The 20,074-nt window shown below is 41.3% G+C and overlaps 1 protein-coding gene across 2 annotated transcripts in view; it reads right to left on the reverse strand.

Annotated features, from left to right (window-relative positions):
• mmel1 (membrane metallo-endopeptidase-like 1) overlaps nucleotides 1-20,074 on the reverse strand; it is a 104,382-nt gene that overhangs the window by 61,604 nt on the left and 22,704 nt on the right. For both annotated transcript variants that reach the window (XM_078559238.1, XM_078559237.1), the window contains exons 3-5: nucleotides 6,887-6,946; nucleotides 4,614-4,775; nucleotides 3,218-3,298 (exon numbers count right to left, since the gene is read on the reverse strand). In XM_078559238.1, coding sequence (XP_078415364.1) covers nucleotides 3,218-3,298; nucleotides 4,614-4,775; nucleotides 6,887-6,946 — 303 coding nt within the window. The remainder of the gene's footprint in view (nucleotides 1-3,217; nucleotides 3,299-4,613; nucleotides 4,776-6,886; nucleotides 6,947-20,074) is intronic.

Below are 20,074 nucleotides of genomic sequence, written 5' to 3' on the forward strand. Positions count from 1 at the left end.
AGCAAGCTTGTATAAACAACTTGTTTCCCTGCATCAACCAATTTTATTTATTTTCAGCTGAGGCACTGTGTCCTTGAAATTAATATTAAAACAATAAAAAAAAAGGACTCAAGCATCAATTAGAACAACTTGTACTTAAATTTGTGGCTTTGTCAAAGCAAAGTCTGGCCAGGCATCTCACAAAAGGGAGAGCTATTTGGGGTGGAGTGGTGAAATTAGATACAAAATAGGAATGGGAGAACAATTCAAGGAGATGGTAAATGAGTGCTGGAGAGGCTGGTTTTGAGGAGAGAAGGGAATTAATGAGATGAAGGTTCTAGGAAGGATGTTCAATTGCGGAGATGTGCTGGCTAAAGGTTCCAACAAGGATGAACCCAAGGGAGAGAAGGGGTATACAGAAAGTGGAAGCTGAAGGCTGGGACACAGAGCTGGTCCTAGGCTGCACAAACAATGTGACCTTGGTCATGGTGGAATTTATGACCAACGGTGGGGATTTAGAAATCAATGAGTGGTAGACAGCCTTAGAGATCAGAAACTGTTCAATTCTGTAACGTTAAAAGTGGTTAAAAAGGCAAAAGGGATCCTGGGCTTTATAAATAGAGGCATAGAGTGCAAAAACAAGGAAGTTATGATGAACCTTTATATAACTCTGGTTTAGTCTCATTTGGAGTGATATGTCCAATTCTGGGCACTGCACTTTAGGGACGATGTGAAGGCTTTAGAGAGGCTGCAGAAAAGGTTTACAAGAATGGTTGTCAGAGTAAGGGACTTCTGTTATGAGGGTAGATTGGAGAAGCTGGGGCTGACCTCCTTGAAGAAGAGAAGATTGAGAGGAGATTTGATCCGAGTGTTCAAAATTACAAGTGGTCTAGATGGAGCAGATAGATAGAAGCTGTTCCCTTTGATGGAGGGGTTGAGAAACAGATGACACAAACATAAGGTGATTGGGAAAAGAACCAACAGTGACCTGAGGAATTTTTTTTAATACAATGAGCGAGTAGGGTTAGGATCTGGAATGCACTGCCTCGGAGAGTGGTGGAAGCAGATTGAATCGTGGCTTTCTAAGGGATGATGAATTTGTAGGATTTTGGGGAAAAGAGCTCGTGAGTGGGACCAGCTGAACTGCACCTGCAGAGAGCTGGTATGGACTCAATGGGCCGAATGGCTTTCTTCTGTGCTGTAACTATTCTATTTTTCTGATTAACACTAAACTACTAAATTTCACAGCAAAAGCACGTAGGTCAGTTGAACGGGCCTGCAGAATGGATAAGGGAGAACCAGTGGATGTGGTGTATTTGGATTTTCAGGAAGCTTTTGATAAAGTCTCACATAAGAGGTTAGTGTAAAATTAAAGCACATGGGATTGGGAGTAAAATATTGACATTGATGGAGAATTGGTTAGCAGACAGGGAACAGGGAGTAGGAATAAATGGGTCTTTTTCAGAGTGGCAGGCGGTGACTAGTGGGGTACCGCAGAGATCAGTGCTTGGGCCCCAGCTGTTCACACTATATATCAATGATTTGGATGAGGGAACCAAATGTAATGTTTCCAAAGTTTGCTGACGGCGTGAAACTTAGTGGGAATGTGAGCGAAGAGAAGGATGTTAAGAGGCTTCAAGGCGATTTAGACAGGTTGAGTGAGTGGACAAATACATAGCAGATGCAGTATAACATGGATAAGTGTGAAGTTACCACTTTGCTGGGAAAAACAGAATGGCAGAGTATTATTCAAATGGTGATAGATTGGGAAATGTTGATGTACAAAGGGACCTGGGTGTCCTTGTACACCAATCACTGAAAGCAAACATGCAGGTGCAGCAAACAGTTAAGGAGGCAAATGATATGTTGGCCTTCATTGTGAGAGGACTTGAGTACAGGAGCAAGGATGTCTTACTGCAGCTGTACAGGGTCTTGGTGAGACCATACCTGGAATATTGTGTGCAGTTTTGGTCTCCTTACCATAGAAATGATATACTTGCCATAGAGGGAGTGCAGTGAAGGTTCACCAGACTGATTTCCGGGATAGCAGGATTGTCGTATGAGGACAGATTGGATCGACTGGGCCTGTATTCACTGGAGTTTAGAAGAATGAGAGGAGATCTCATTGAAACATATAAAATTCTGACAGAGATGGACAGACTGGATGCAAGGATGATATTTCCTCTGGCTGGGGTGGAGGCGGGAGGCATCAGCCTAGAACAAGGGGTCACAGTCTCAGGATATGGGCTTGACCATTTAGGACTGAAATGAGGAGAAACTTCTTCACTCAGAGGGTAGTAAACCTATGGAATTCTCAACCACAGAAGGCTGTGGAGGGCAAGTCACTGAATATATTTAGGAAAGGAAATAGATTTCTGGACTCTAAAGGCATCAAGGGGAATGGGGAGAGTGCAGTAGTATGGTGTTGATCATAGCCATGAATGGTGGAGCAGGCTCGAAGGGCCGAATGACCTACTCCTGTTCCAATTTTCTATGTTTCTATGGTACACTTTCCTATTGATTAATAGTCAGGTTAAGGAGCAGGCCACCTTTCCTCTCTTGTCCTGTGATCACAGCAGAAAATTGCAAAAGACAATGGCCAAAGAGTGAGAAAATGAATATCAGCTCGCTCTGTACATCTTCTGAAGACACTTGTTCCACAGACTGCTCCACCAGCACTGACTGCTTTCTCAACAAAACAGTCATTCTTCAACTATGCATTTAAGGGGAATTTGCTGCATTTGTGGGGAAGTTTGATAAAAGTAAGGGAGAAAGGAATAGAATAATATGTTGAAAGAATTAGTTGAAGCAGTGTGGAGCATAAACATTGGCATGGACAAGTTAGGCGGATAGAACTACATCGATTTACTTTGTGCTGCACATTCTATGAAACTATATTATAAATGTTTGTAGACTATTTGGCTGTGAAAGGCAGCATGCCCCAACTTGCTCCTCTCACCATCCAACATTCATAACTAGTAGCTCCTGCTGAAAGGTGTATCAGCAGCAAGAACTTTATATGAACCCACCCTCCAGTTCCACCGCAATCCAAGGATGATCAATCTTAATGGTTCCATGCCACCTCTGTCATTGAACTCAGTAAAGACTGGAGATTTGACCTTCCGTGTCTGTGTGCCTCTATTCTATATGTGACAGTACATTTACTCTTTGAGCCACCAAAGGAAATATGGACATAAATATATTTTTAAGAAAACAAATGAACTTAAGTTGAACTCACTGTCATTTATGCAGGATTTGTACAGTTGTTTAGCCTTCTTAAAAGCATCACGGTCTCCATCGTCTGATCTTTCTAAAACACCTAAAAGGGCAGGGAAGCTGGGTTAAATATGACTCTAATCAAAGGATCAAAATTACCTTTAAAGAAGCAGATCTCTCTTCCAGACCTACATATATGTGAACATAAGAATTAGGAGCAGGAGTAGGACATGCGGTCCCTCAAGCCTGTCCCACCATTCAATAAGATCATAGTTGATCTGATTATAGCCTCAACTCCATATTCCACCTACTACTAGTAACCTTTCACCCCCTTGTTAGTCAAGAATCTATCTTCCTCTGCCTTAAAAATATTCAATAACCCTGCCTCCACCACTCTCTGGGGAAGAGAGTTTCAAAGGTTCATGACTTTGAGAAAAAAAAATATTTTCATCTCCATCTTAAATGGGAGACCCCTCACTTTTAAGCTGTGTTCCCTAGTTCTAGTCTCTCCCACAATGGGAAACATCCTTTCATCATCCATCCTGTCAAGTCCCCTCAGGATCTTATATGATTCCACAAGATCACCTCTCAATCTTCTAAACTCCAATGGATACAGGCCCAGCCTGCCCAACCTTTCCTCATAAGATAACTCTCCCACCCAGGCATCAGACCAACACCTGTGCATCTCACAAATCAAAACCAATTACTAGATAGTGAATGACACTTCTTCTAATGAGACAGGGTAAGAGGTTACAAGACAAAGTTAACCCAGTTACCTGTTTTGTGCTACTGATATATCTGGGTAAATTTACGGTGTTTCATAGCAGGACTAAATATTTCTGTAAACTTTTACATATAGTATAAGCACTGGATCTCTCCTTGTATATTGGTTGCCACATTCACCAGAATAAGAATATGTCAAGAAATGTGCAGAAACTATAGCTGAGTGCATCCATATATGACAATACCCATTATAATCTATGGGAATGTGCTATGCACACAAAAACACATCTATGTAGAATTAAAAACTTTGTGCATAACTTTTACCCAATCTACCTAACAGGAAGCTTACGGGATTGAATCAGCTTCTTGTTTTTATACCTGGTCTGATTTTACTTTCCAGTGAAGTCAACAAAATGTAAAATCACGTCAGATTTAAAAACAAGTTGCCAATCAGATCCTGTCAGTCCCCCACTGGATGGGTTGGCTTAAAATAACCTACTTTATGTACATGAACTGTCCTGCCCATCGCCTTTCAAGTGTCATGCATTGTCTGATAATCATTTCTGTTGCATTTGAAGGAAATTAAGTCATTTATTTGTAATTCCCATCTGAAGGACAGCCAGTGTTTTTGTTTAGCCTTATTTGAAAATAACATAGCTTTTTGAGTTCCAGTCTGGTTAGTCTTGGACTTTTACCTTTTAGAATGATTTCCATTTCATCTTTTAGAATATCAAATATACTGTATCTAGAGCTGGTCTCTGGTATGATGTGCCTGTTCAGCCAACCCCCACAGGCGTATCTGTAAAAATCTTCACATGGTGAGACAGATGGATCCATATTCTGGATTATCCGTGCAGCTTAATAGAAAAAATAAAATAATTGTACAGTTTATCCAGTTCTTTGGGACTGTGTTATCTATGTTTCTACATGTATTTCAACATGATGAAGTATTTTGATAAACTGAACAGGGATAAACCATTTCCACTGGTCAGTGAGTCAGTAACTAGACAACATAAATTGAAAACCATCATTAATAGAATAAAGAGAGAAATTAAGAAAAATAAATTTGTAGGGTGGGCTGTTAGGACATGGGCTTCCTAACCAGGAAGAGTGTTGGAAGAGTTCAATTCAGAATTAGCCTGAAACAAAAATGACAACTTTCTTCCAAATGAACAGAGCACATTGCTCTACTCCTTGAGGGGAGGTGGCGGCATTGTGGTGATGTCACTGGACCAGTATTCCTATCAAATGCTCTGAGGGAACATAGGTTCAAATCTCACCATGGCAGCTGGTGGAATTTAAATTCAGTTAATAAATCTGGAATTGAAAGCTAGTCTCAGTAATGATGACCATGAAACTATGATTGATTGTCATAAAAACCCATCTGGTTCACTAAGGTCCCATAGGTAAGGAATACTGACATCCTTACCCAGTCTGACTTACATGTGACTCCAGGCCCACAGCAATGTGGTTGATTCACTGACCTCTGAAATGGCCTAGCAAACTATTCAGTTCAAGGGCAATTAGAGATGGGCAACAAATGCTGGTCTTACCAGCAACGCCCACATCCCATGAAAGAATAGATTTAAAAAACTCCCGAGGAGTTTTTTTCTTTTCAACTTTCCCTACCCCATCATCAATTTTTCATTCCCAACTCTTCTCACCAAAATGTGCTAACCTAAGCAGGATTGTAGCTTCATGGAAACTGGTAACTTTCTGTTCTCTGGCCTATGTGCCTATTTTTCCCCTATGAATCTTTGCTCCTCATGCGCTAATCTAGTCTGTGTCAGGGGGCTGTTTAACTATGGGGTTTGTATTCTGGGAATATGAAATTAAGTAGGCTCAAGGATCTTCTTCAGCTGAACTAACTTTGTGATCTTGTAAATGGAAGAAACTCCAAGGAGTCAGTTAAACCAAATAATGAAGAAACAAGTTATATGTATGCTGCCTATCCTGATGGTGTTATGCCACTGTAATATTTTATGATTATTTAAAAACAATTTCAAAATTATATTTGGTTGTATTATTTTATTTCTTTTCATTCCCATTTTCTCCTGTCCTCACCTGAATATAAGGCATCACTGCCAACTACTATTCTACATTTGCAACCTCTACTTTGCTCCTCATGCACTAATCTGGACAATTAATGTTAGTGTGTTATTTAATCATGAAGGATATAAACCCTGTCTGGTTCACATTGTGCATCAACTGCCTTAGGCAGTGGTGGATGCCTCATGGAGGTTGAGAACGCAGCACATCAGGTTCCAATGTGTGCTGCCACGAAGCATTGTGTCTCTCACTACCACAGAAGGTGTCAATAGCCAGAGTACTTTTAGTCACAGGGGTCAAGAAACCAGGGAAGCTGGGATTGTTCTCCTTAGAGCAGAGAAGGATAAGGGGAGATTTAAGAGAGATGTTCAAGATTAGGAAGCGTTTCAATAGAGTTTATAAGATACTATTTCCTTGGAGGAAAGGTTGATAATCAATTTAAGTTAATTGGTAAAAAAAAATCTTTAATTATGAAAATTGGCTGCCTGTTTCACCTCGATGGCCACCGTTCAGAAAACACTCCGGCGTCAGGACTGCATCTGGGAGCCATCCCCACACAGCTCCTTGTTATTTTACGAGACCCCCAGGGGGCTGAATGGCCTCATTAATGCTGTAAGGTTCTATGAGTTGATGGTTATACATAAGAATTACTACTTAACATTTAAGGACACATTTTCCTCTTCAGTCTCATCTTCATAAGAGAGATGTGGGTATAGCGGTGCAATTTATGCTTTGCATTTGTATCTACTTTTCCACTAAAATGAATGATTTTAGGAAAATGTAGTCCTTAATTATTGTCACCTTATCAACAATTTATTTCCATAAGGCGGTACACAAATTTTTAATAGGATTTACAATTCAAGTGTGAGTGATGTTATTTATTACGCATAATTAATGCAAGGCTCTGAAACTCACTCACCCGCAGCCACACAGCCTGTGGTCATGCATACATTGTCCAAGCTGCTGGAGAACTGTTTGTCTGAGGACCAAGGACACAATAAGACTTCAGTCAGAAAACTGCAACATCTATTTAGTTTTGCTTCACCAACAAGAGGCAAAAAGGTATCAAGCAAGCTACGATAAATGATTCTCCCCCACCAATCCCGTACCTTTATCTGTCTATATGTGAAAAAAAGAGGCCCTTCCGGGGAGAACATGGGAATTCTCTCTGGTGTCCTGGGTCAACAGTTACTCCTTAATAATCACTGATTAACTAGTCATTTATCTCTATTATTTGTGGGACCTTGCTGTGCACAAATTGTGACGACCTCAAAAGTACATCATTGGCTATGAAGCGCTTTAGGGTGTCTAAAGGGAGTGAAAATTGTTCTATAAATGCAAATTCTTCTTCCTCTCTCTTTTATCAATACTTCACTGGTCATTCCTTCCCAAACTTCCCTCTGTTGTTCCTCCTAAGCTTCAAACGCACCATCCCACATGCTTTCATCCACCTACGCTCCCTGTGCTTAAATCAAGAATTGTTGCATCATTTTCTTCTCCAGCTCATTCTTTTGCAGGAATTCAAAGCTGTGGAACTTCTTACCTTCTGCAGCTTTTCCTCCTTTCTATAATCCATCAGGCTTCCAAGACTCTTGTCTCGGGTAACTTTAACCTAACCCACCTGACAGGAAACTAACACAATCAGCTATCTGTTTTACATCACGCCGATTTTATATTCCATTTATGTCAACAGGGAGTAAAATCAAGCCAACCTGATTGTGCGAGTTTCCCACTGCAAGGGTTAGGTTAGTCTTAATAAATGTGTTACATTTATTTAACAGTCTCTTCTCAACTTTTGCTGTTGTCCTACATTTATAAGCCTTGATCCTTCAACTCAGCTTTTCAATGTGAGGAAATCCCCTCAGAACCATCCATTTCATTAAAAGTTATTCACGTAGTACTTAACAACTAGCAAATGACAGCTGTTCACAGAATGACCTCCTGTACTGACACACTTAATCTCACAGGTAATTTAAAAAACAGGTGTTTGGCAAAAAATTTTTAAATTCTGTTTATAAACAGCCCATGAAGTTGCATATAAACAATATTTAGTTCAAAGTATTAATAAAATTTGAGGAAGAAAAACTGTTACATCTTTGCAACATTGAGCAACATTCAAGGATTTACACATCCAATTTGATTTTTGAAGTGTAGTCCTGCTTGTTATGTAAATAAATGGAGCAAACAATTTTAACATAGTAAGATCTGACAACCAGCAATTGAGGTGAATGACCTGAGTCACGAGTTGGTCGAGGAACAAATATTACCCAGAATAGCAAAAGAGCCTCTTGCTTTTCTCTGAACAGTGCAATGGAATCTTTTGCATCCACCCAAACCACTGTGGTAGACAGATGGGATCTGACTTAATGTATAATTTCAGCAACAGCACCTCTGGCAATACTTTCTCAATACTGCACTGAGGAATTAGTTTAGATTATATAAACAGAGGGTGGGTTGGATGCGCAAGATACTGAACTTTTCAACATGGCTTTAACAAGCAAGACTTCAGCTGTCAGAATTCTGCTTTCCCCCCCCCAGAGATGTGTGGATTTATGTTTGATCCGGATGTTATGAGCAACTGGAATGGTCTTACAATCAAAATCTAGAGTGCATTTTCCATGGTTTGATTTTTGGAGATTAAATTGTTTGTAGAAAGCAATAATGATCCAGAGCATTATCAGCAGAAATGTTAAAAATGTACTGCAAACCCTCAAGAAATGAGGCCAAATTACTTCATGACATAGTTTTATTACCTTTGCATTCAATTATCATGTGAAAAACAGAATGTTAGGTGTGATTAATGAAATTGCTTTTTATGAATGCTGAAATGTTATTTTTTTAATTTATTCATTCACGGGAATGTGGGCATCACTGGCTCGGCCAGCATTTTTCTCCCATCCACAACTACCCTTGAGAAGGTAATAGTGCGCTGCCTTCTTGAACCGTTGCAGTCCATGTGGTGTAGATACAACCACACTGCTGTTAGCGAGGAAGTTCCAGGATTTTGACCCAGTGACAGTGAAGGAAAGGTGGCATATTTCCAAGTCAGGATGGTGTGTGACTTGGAAGGGAACTTGCAGGAACTTGTGGTGTTCCCATATATTTGATGCCCTTGTCCTTCTAGGTTTTAGAGGTCATGGTTTGGAAGGTGCTGTTGAAGGAGCCTTGGTGAGTTGCTGCAGTGCACCTTGTAGATGGTACATCCTGCTGCCACTGTGCATCAGTGGTGGAGGGAATGAATGTTTAAAGTGGTGGATGGGGTGCCAGTCAAGCAGGTTGCTGCGTCCTGCATGGTGTCGAGCTTCTTGAGTGTTGTTGAAACTGCATTCCTCCAGGAAAGTGGAGAATATTCCATCACACTCCTAACTTGTGCCTTGTAGACGGTGGACAGGCTTTGGGGAATCAGGAAGTGAGTTACTCGCTGCAGAATTTCCAACCTCTGACCTGCTCTTATAGCCACAGTATTTATATGGGTGGTTTCTGGTCATTGCTAATGCCCAGGATGTTTATAGTAGGGGATTCAGCGATGGTAATGCTATTGAATGTCAAGGGGAGATGTTTAGATTCTCTCTTGTTGGAGATGGTCATTGCCTGGCAGTTGCCTGGCGTGAATGTTACTTACCACTTATTAACCCAAGCCTGAATGTCTTGTAGGTCTTGCTGCATATGATCGCAGACTGCTTCAGTATCTGAGGAGTTGCAATGGTGCTGAATATTGTGTAATCATCAGCAAACATCCCCACTTCTGACCTGATGATGGAGGGAAGGTCATTGATGAGGCAGCTGAAGATGGCTGGGGCTAGGACATTACCCTGAGGAACTCCTGCAATGATGTCCTGGGACTGAGATAATTGTCCTCCAACAACCACAACCATCTTCTTTTGTGCAATGTATGATGCCAATTAGTGGAGAGCTTTCCCCTGAATCCCATCGACTCCAGTTTTGCTGGGGCTTCTTGATGCCGCACTCGGTCAAATGCTGCCTTGATGTCAAGGGCAGTCACTCTCACCTCACCTCTTGAGTTCAGTTCTTTTACCCATGTTTGGACCAAGATTGTAATGAGGTCAGGAGCTGAGTGGCAAACAGTTAAGCAAACATGTACAATGGAGAAAAAAATTCCAAATGTGACATTATCATATACTCTGCACCAACAATAGTAATGAAGTGCAAAACGGTTTTTCCACACTTCATGGCCTTGGGAACTCCATAGCTGTTTCCTTTAAACCAAGCTGATTTCGTTTTGGTGCTTTCATCTTGATGGTCTGCTTGGCTTATTTGAAGGCAAGTGAATTAGAGAAGACATCATTTAGATTGACATTTCAGTGCAGTATCAAGGGAATGCTGTGTTATTGGTGAAACTGTCAGAGTAGCTCACAATATGGAAAGGAATTGGCCATTATTCACATGCGCCAAAATTGTAAAGCTGAAAGATTTAGTTGGCCATTCACAGAGCAAGTCAACAGTACCAATGATATAACTAATTTCCATAGACATTGTTGGGATAGATTTTCAACCTGCTAACAGTTGTGATAGGGATGTTGTGAATCAGCTGCCCATTATAGAAACCACAAGATCTTAATTTCCATTGATTTCCCCGCTTCAAGTTGAAAATCTGCTCCATCTGTTTCTTAGAATTTGACAAAATACAAAATATTTACAAAACAATTTTATATACAGGTCACCATTAATGGTATAATGATCACCTTTTAAATCCATCTATAAATGACCAACAAATACTGCACCAGAACTGAATAAAGGAGATTTAAAAATCTTCTCTCCTGAATGTCAAAGGTATCTAGCCATGAAAGATTGGCAACAGGATCCTACATGGACTAAATGTTTTAGTCAGTGAGATCACACAACAATGAATATGTGACACCCAATTTACAACTGTCGAACTGAGTTGCCGTCAGGAGAAAAGGTGGTCTCAGTCTTAACAGTTCATTTAGTTTAACATATTGCTGCAAGATTTTGAATAATGCCTTCTGTGCTCAATGTCACTGAAAACTCTACACAGTGCAGAATGTATAGAAGTGCTGACTTCTCACCCATAGTCAGTGTTTTACAACTAGTCTGTGCGCATTGATTAGTGTTACTGTTTTATCGCTTAGAACAAGGGGAGATTGTCCTTGTGTGGCAACAAAGTGTAGACAGGGTTCATAACCTTAACTTTTCCACAAATACTGATGTTTTAACTTCACCTAGCTCTCTGCTGTACTCGCTCACCCCTCTGCTTGCACTATCGATCAGTTACCTTCTCATTTACACACCTTATGCTTGCACACTCGACTACTCATTTTCACACTTCCTGAGCCAAAATTTTGTTTTTCACTGATGTGCTCACTCTCATGTACCAGTGCTCATCCACACATGTTCGAGCAGGTATTCATTGAACCAGCTTGCTCACACACATATTTTCACACTCACACACCAAGTCACACTCTCATCGACTCATCCAACTCATTGACACAGATCCTCCAATAAACAAACTCTCACAAGCACAAGTGAAAACAATTAGGAGACAGGAATCTTAGGGAGTGATCCTGTCAAAATAGCAGTTTTTATCTAATTGGACAATCAATCACTTTGCTTGACCTCCAGATAACCATTCATATTTACTTAATATTCAACTTGAGAACACATGCAATTGAAGACAGTCTTGCATGTCAGTCTATTCTTGACTGTGATTATAACAAAAAACTACTGCGGATGCTGGAAATCCAAAACAAAAACAGAATTACCTGGAAAAACTCAGCAGGTCTGGCAGCATCGGTGGAGGAGAAAAGAGTTGACGTTTCGAGTCCAATGACCCTTCAACAGAACTGAGTGTAGTTAGGAGAGGGGTGAAATATAAGCTGGTTTAAGGTGGGGGGTGGGGTGCGGGGAGAGAAGTTGAGGGTGGGGTGGTTGTAGGGACAAGCAAGCAGTGATAGGAGCAGATAATCAAAAGATGTCACAGATGAAAGGATCAAAGAGGTGTTGAAGGTGGTGATATTATCTAAGAGAATGTGCTAATTAAGAATGGATGGCAGGACACTCAAGGTACAGCTCTAGTGGGGGTGGGGTGGAAAGACTAACAAAGTTTTAGTTTTAGATTTAAAAATAATGGAAATAGGTGGGACAAGAAAAATCTATATGAATTATTGAAAAAAACAAAAGGGAGGGGGAAGAAACAGGGTGGGGATGGGGGGAGGGGGAGTTTAAGATCTAAAGTTGTTGAATTCAATATTCAGTCCGGAAGGCTGTAAAGTGCCTAGTCGGAAGATGAGGTGCTGTTCCTCCAGTTTGCGTTGGGCTTCACTGGAACAATGCAGCAAGCCAAGGACAGACATGTGGGCAAGAGAACAGGGTGGAGTGTTAAAATGGCAAGCGACAGGGAGGTTTGGGTCTTCAACACCTCTTTGATCCTTTTGTCTGTGACATCTTTTGATTCTCTGCTTCTATCACTGCTTGCTTGTCCCTACAACCACCCCACCCTCAACTTCTCTCCCCCCACCCCACCCCCCACCTTAAATCAGCTTATATTTCACCCCTCTCCTAACTACACTCAGTTCTGTTGAAGGGTCATTGGACTCGAAACGTCAACTATTTTCTTCTCCACCGATGCTGCCAGACCTGCTGAGTTTTTCCAGGTAATTCTGTTTTTGTTTTTATTCTTGACTGTTGTCTGAAGCACTTCAACACCAAATAGACATCTTACATTTATATAGCACCTTTAATGTATCAAAATGTTCCAAAGGAGATCACTATAATATTAAAAGTTTAGTAATACAACTGTCACACTGTCATGCAAGCAAGTTTCTGATTCATATTTTTTTTAAAAAGAGAAAAAAGGAAAGCCAATCATTTCCAATCTATCCTGGAATGTTCTCACCAGCTCAGATTGAAAAGACCAAATTCATGAGGCTGGAAGATTCACCTAGCTTATGCTGGAAGAAGAATCACCAAGGTAAAAAAAAATTCATTGTGAAAGACAGTCTGAGATTAAAAATTCCCAGGCTGCAAAAGGAAAAGAATCACCAAAGCAAAGAATCACCTTGGACTGGGTCTGGGAGAATTGAATGTCTACTTAAAGGACAGTGTAAAGTATATCAGTGAAGTATGTTTTCAGTTGTGCTAAAAGAAAAAGAGGAATTTTCTGTTTTGTGGTTTAAAGTATAAGTGCTTAGTCAATAGTGCTTTTGATCTCGCTACAGTAAAAGTCTTCAAATTAGAAATCTTGCTGTATCATCCTTTCAGCTGTTATGTGGAAGTTCAAATTATTTTTTTAAAGTTATCTATCGGTCTCTACAGAGATTGTAATACTTGGCATGCTGTTAAAATTTCAAAACAAGGCTTATCTTTATTATTGCTTACATTGAGAACATAGTGTGTAAATAGTTGGCATTCACAACAAATCAGTAATTTCTAAATGATTTAATCTGCAAAGATTGCAACAGCGTACCCTGTGGAAGAGCAGGGTATCACAGACAGCAACTTCTGAATTTCCATGTTTAATTGCATGAGTATGGACACTGGACATTGCTGTGGGTTTTACACAATAATAATACTGAGGGCTGGCAGCTCACTGTAATTACTGCTGCAAATTCTGGGCCATTATCTCAGTCCAAAGGAAATGCACCTAACTGAACCAAAGATAATATAAAGAAAGATTTTCTAAATCCATACAAATGGTTACTTATTCTATTGACATCAACTTTGAAAATAAGTAAAATTGACTCAATAGCTTAGAAGATCTGACAACTCCAAAACACCCTTTCACATATAGCTATAATGGAAGTGTGGTGGGACACTGTCTCATCATAACCAATGGCACAGATGTATCCAACTTTCTATCACCTGTATAGTGGAAGGTCACAGCAAATGTTGCAGGAATTCTCTCTTATTTCCTGGACTGAAATTGTGAGGCTATGTACTGATACTCTTGGTAATTCTTTTTTATATGTGGTTGTCACGGTGATCTGAAAACAGTCTTTCTTCCCCCGCCACACCAACCTCCCCACTCACCCCAGTTCTCTGAGGCACTCTTCTTCTCCCCTTCTCCTAATTCAAATTGGCACTCATTCCAACCCCAGCCAGTTCAGACTGGCCCTTTTCCCCATAGCCTGCTCTTTCTCCCCTAGTTCACATTAGCGCTTGTTCTTTCTCTTACTTCCCAAGTCACATTAGCAATAGATTTTGAGAAGTCAACAATTCCTGCTTACACCAGAACTGGAAGCATCAAGTAGAAATGAGGGGTATGTGGACAAGCTGATTTCAAATTGCAAATGTGGTTAAGTGGGCACTGAGTTGAAAATACAGACTGTATAAGATATAGTTTTTCAGCGTATTTAACAGAAAACAGACTGACCCAAATTTCACAAACATATACTCAGGAGGGAAAAAAAGACAAAAGATACTCCTACTGCTTAGAAAAGATGCTGCCTGTCACCAGGGACAATGATCACATCTGAAACAATAATCACATTCAGAACATTGATAAAATTTGCTGCTGCTTTGTCAATTATAAGTGACATGATGATGAACTGTAGTGTTTTTTTTCTTTTACAATTTCCTTCCCATGCCTTCCGAGCTATATTGGCGGGCAGTGCCATGAGCATCGGGAGTCACCCAGTATCTTGTTCGTGTAGCCAATTTTTATCTATGAGTTTGGACTGCCAACAATGTTACACATGGAGGGCTAATATGGGGAACAAAAAAATGGCAGAGGAACTGAATAGGTACTTTGCATCAGTCTTCACGGTGGAAGACACGAGTAACATCCCCAAAGTTCAAGAGAGTCGGGGGGCAGAGGTGAGTATGGTGGCCATTACCAAGGAGAAGGTGCTAGGAAAACTGAAAGGTCTGAAGGTGGATAAATCACCTGGACCAGATGGATTACACCCCAGAATTCTGAAGGAGATAGCTGAAGAGATAGTGGTGATCTTTCAGGAATCACTCGAGTCAGGGAGGGTACAAGAGGACTGGAAAATCGCTAATGTAACCCCCCTGTTTAAGAAGGGAGTGAGGCAAAAGACGGGAAATTACAGGCTGATTAGCCTGACCTCGGTCGTTGGTAAGATTTTAGAGTCCATTATTAAGGATGAGATTTCAGAATACTTGGAAGTGCATGGTAAAATCGGGCAAAGTCAGCATGGTTTCATCAAGGGGAGGTCATGCCTGACAAATCTGTTAGAATTCTTTGAGGAGGTAACGAGTAGGTTAGACAAAGGAGAGCCAATGGATGTTATCTACTTGGACTTCCAGAAGGCCTTTGACAAGGTGCCGCACAGGAGGCTGCTCAGTAAGATAAGAGCCCATGGTGTTAGAGGCAAGGTACTAGCATGGATAGAAGATTGGCTGTCTGGCAGGAGGCAGAGAGTGGGGATAAGGGGGTCCTTCTCAGGATGGCAGCTGGTGATTAGTGGAGTTCCGCAGGGGTCAGTGTTGGGACCACAACTTTTCACTTTATACATTAATGATCTAGGTGAAGGAACTGAGGGCATTCTGGCTAAGTTTGCAGATGATACAAAGATAGGTGGAGGGACAGGTAGTATTGAGGAGGTGGGGAGGCTGCAGAAGGATTTGGACAGGTTAGGAGAATGGGCAAAGAAGTGGCAGATGCAATACAACGTGGGGAAATATGAGGTCATGCACTTTGGTAGGAAGAATAGAGGCATAGACTATTTTCTAAATGGGGAGAGAATTCAGAAATCTGGAGTGCAAAGGGACTTGGGAGTCCTATTCCAGGATTCTCTTAAGGTTAACTTGCAGGTTGAGTCGGTAGTTAGGAAGGCAAATGCAATGTTGGCATTTATTTCGAGAGGACTAGAATATAAAAGCAGGGATGTGCTGCTGAGGCTTTATAAGGCTCTGGTCAGACCACATTTAGAATATTGTGAGCAATTTTGGGCCCCGTACCTCAGGAAGGATGTGCTGGCCCTGGAGAAGGTCCAGAGGAGGTTCACGAGAACGATCCCAGGAATGAAAGGCTTAACATATGAGGAACGTTTGAGGACTCTGGGTCTATACTCGATGGAGTTTAGAAGGATGAGGGGGGATTTGATTGAAACTTACAGAATACTGAAAGGCCTGGATAGAGTGGACGTGGGGAAGATGTTTCCATTAGTAGGAGAGACTAGGACCCGAGGGAACAGCCTCAGAGTAAAGGGAAGACCTTTTAGAACAGAGATGAGGAGAAACTTCTTTAGCCAGAGAGTGGTGAATCTATGGAATTCATTGCCACAGAAGGCTGTGGAGGCCAGGTCATTGAGTGTATTTAAGACCGAGATAGATAGGTTCTTGATTGGTAAGCGGATCAAAGGTTACGGGGCGAAGGCGGGAGAATGGGGTTGAGAAACTTATCAGCCATGATTGAATGGTGGAGCAGACTCGATGGGCCGAATGGCCTAATTTCTGCTCCTATGTCTTATGGTCTTAATATCAGCCTCACCCAATGTCCACATACACATACTTTCTAGCAGGAATCCCAGTTGACATGAACATAGGAACAGGAATAGGGCATTCAGTCCCTCAAGTCTATTCCACCATGGCTGATCTGTTCCTCAATCCCATTTGCCTACTGAATCAAAACACGTGCTTAGTGAAAAATTGTCAGAGAGTTCTGGAGAAGATTACGTCCGTTGAAGAAAGACACTTACAAACTAATTAATGATACACTGTCCTCCAGAGCTTGGGGATATACAATGTATTTAAAGGGTTAATAATTTCCTCCTTGCTCATTCAGAAAGGAAGACATGCAAAGTGTTTGCAAGTCATATAGACTGGACTTCCATTCTGCCCTCAGGAAATGCCAGCCAGATGTTTGGGGCACTTCCCGCTGCTTATCTGCTGGAAGGAAATGCACACTTCATGAAAAACTATTTACTTTCTGAATTCATTGTGGCAACAGGTGGCCCTAGCAAATGCAGGGATCGGGAATTACTATTTCAAAGCAAGTAATTATGCTGCAAATTACTGGCATAAACAGATACTAATTAATTTTCCTTGTGGCCTGCATGAAGAATGCTTTGCTTAAGAGTAGACAAAAAAACAGCAGAGTGGTAAGGGAGAGCTTACCATCAGACATTTTTTAAAAATCCCTTTAAATATCATGTTGCTGTGCATGAAAACCCCAGCAGAAACTAAAGTCTGTCAATCACCTTTCTGCAAAGATAACATTCCCCCAGGACAATGTGGGTGCGAGTGTCCTACTAGCAATGTGCTGTATTGCTGGAATGGCCCACTGGAAGCTAAGTTCTCTCTCTTCCTTTTGCTTTCTTCCCAGCTGGATTTGCAGTTCTGCAGTTCTGTAGTCATGTTACACATCATTAATAGTAGCACAGTGTTTGTTCTCTACATGCTAAAGTGCTTCAAATTTGTGACTGAGCTCTGAGTATTTTGTACTTACATAAAAACATACGAATTGGCCCCTTGAGCCTGCTCTGCCATTCAATAAGATCATGGCTGATCTGATTGTGGCTTTATTGCCACATTCCACCTACCCCTGATAACCTTTGACTCCCTTGTTAGACAAGAATCTATCTATGTCTGCCTTAAAAACATTCAATAAGCCTACCTCCGCCAGTCTCCGGGTAAGAGAGTTCCAAAGACCCACAACACTGTGAGGGAAAAATTTCTTCTCATCTCTATCTTAAATGGGAGATCCCTTATTTATAAATTATGTCCCCTAGTTCTAGTCTCTCCCATAAGGAGAAACATCCTTTCAGCATCCACCTTGTCAAGTCCCCTCAGGATCTTATGTGTTTCAATAAGATCACCTCGCAATCTTCTAAACTCCAATGGATACAGGTCCAATCTGTCCAACCTTTCCTCATAAGATATCCCCACCCCCCAATCCCAGGTTTCAGTTGAGTGAACCTTCTCTGAACTGCATCTAATGCATTTATATCCTTTCTTAGATAAAGAGTCCAAAACTGTACACAGTACTCTAGATATGGTCTCACCAATGCCCTATACAACTGTAGTAAAACATCCCTACTTTTATATTCCATTCCCTCTGCAATAAGCGACAACATTCCATTCGCCTTCCTAGTAATTTGCTTTACCTGCATACTAACTTCTTGCGATTTATGTATCTGGACACCCAGATCCCTTTTTACCTCAGAGTTCTGAAATCTGTCTCCATTTAACTAATGTGCTGCTTTTCTATTCTTCCTGCCAAGGTGGACAAAATCACATTTTCCCACATTATACTCCATCTACCAAATGTTTGCCCACTCACTTAACCTATGTCCCTTTGCAGATTCCTTATGTCTTCTTCACAACTTATTTTCCTAACTATCTTTGTGAGATCAGCAAATTTAGCAACCATACATTTAGTCCCTTCATCCAAGTCATTGATGTAAATTGTAAATAGTTGAGGCTCCAGCACTGATCCCTGTGGCATTTCACTCATCACATCTTGCCAACTTGAAAATGACCCATTTATACCTACGCTCTCTTCCCTGTTAGCTAACCAATCCCTATCCATGCTAATATGTTACCCCCACCCTTCCACCCCACACTCCATGAGCTCTTATTTTGCATAGTATCCTATGACATGGTACCTTGTCAAATGCCTTCTGGAAATCCAAATACACCACATCCACAAGTCCCCTTTTATCCATGTTGCTTGTTACTTCCTCAAAGAACTCCAATAAATTAGTCAAACATGATTTCCCTTTCACAAAGCCATGTTGACTCTGCCTGATTTCATTGAGATTTTCTAAGCACCCCGCTATCACCTCCTTAATAATAGATTCCAGCAATTTCCCTATGACAGGTGTTAAGCTAACTGGCCTATAGTTTCCTGCTTTCTTTCTCCCTCCTTTCTTGAATAAAGAATCACATTCACTGGGCAGAATTTTGCCCTTGGATGCCGTGCGGGCCCCGCCGGTTTGGCAGCGGGCGGGCAGCCGACCCCCACCACTGAAATAGGGCTCGCCGCCATTTTAAGTGGGCGGGCCAATTAAGGCCCGCCCAGCGGCATCCCTGATGGGAAGCACTATGCGCTTCCTGTGTGAGGGGGGGGAGGGGTGGGGGTGCATGAAAGAGCACACTTCTCCCTGAGGCAAAGTCCTGTCTCAGGGAGAATACTGACAGTGTCAAAAACATTAATAATAGAAACTTAAAAAAATTATTAACATGTCCCCCTCGTGTGACAATGTCACACAAGATGGGACATGTTAATAAAGAACACATACACTTTATTAACTTTTTACAATACGTACATGAAGCTTCATCCCGCCAGTGGATGAAGTTTCATCAATAATCTGGAGCCCACTGGGGCTCCTGGCCTGCCCGCCAGCCTTAAGGTTGGACAGGCAGGTCTTTAATTACTTAAACTAGCCTGTCAATGGCCTCAATTGGCCATTGACAGGTCGGTGGGCAGACAGCTGATTTCGCTGTCCACCCGCCTTCCTAAAAATTTAAATGGCCCGGCGTCCTTTTCCCCTCGGCGACCGGGCCCCACCCCCAAATCGTTGAGGGGAAAGTCCTGGTCACTATTTTCCAATCTGATGGTACCTTTCCAGAATCTAGGGAATTTTGGAAAATTAAAATCAAAGCATCTAGTACCTTAGCAGCCACTTCTTTAAAGGACGTAGGTGAAATCCATCAGGACCTAGGGACTTGTCATCGTTTAGTTCTAGTAAGTTTCTTAGTGCCCTTTCCCTGGTGAATGTAATTCTTTTGAGTTCCTTTCTCTCTTTCACCTCCTGATTCACAATTATTTCTGGGATGTTATTTGCATCCTCTGTAGTGAAGACAGATGCAAAATATCTGTTAATTTCTTCTGCCATTTCCTTATTTTCCATTATTAATTCCCCATACTCACTCTCTAGAGGACCAACGCTCACTTTACTTACTCAGTCCTTTTTAAACTACCTGCAGAAATGCTTATTATCTTTTTTTATATTCCTAGCTAATCTTTTCTCCCACTCTAATTTTCTCCCTCCTTATTAAGCTTTTAGTCACTCTTCGCCTTTCTTTATATTCTGTCCAATCTTCTGACCTGTCACTCATCTTTGCAGAGTTATACGCTTTTTATTAACAATTTGATACCATCTTTAACTTCCTTGGTTAGACACGGCATGGTGTGTCCTACCCTTACCATTTCTCACTGGAA

This window comes from Cetorhinus maximus, chromosome 15 (assembly GCF_964194155.1).
Source record: "Cetorhinus maximus chromosome 15, sCetMax3.hap1.1, whole genome shotgun sequence".
Lineage (NCBI taxonomy): Eukaryota > Metazoa > Chordata > Chondrichthyes > Lamniformes > Cetorhinidae > Cetorhinus > Cetorhinus maximus.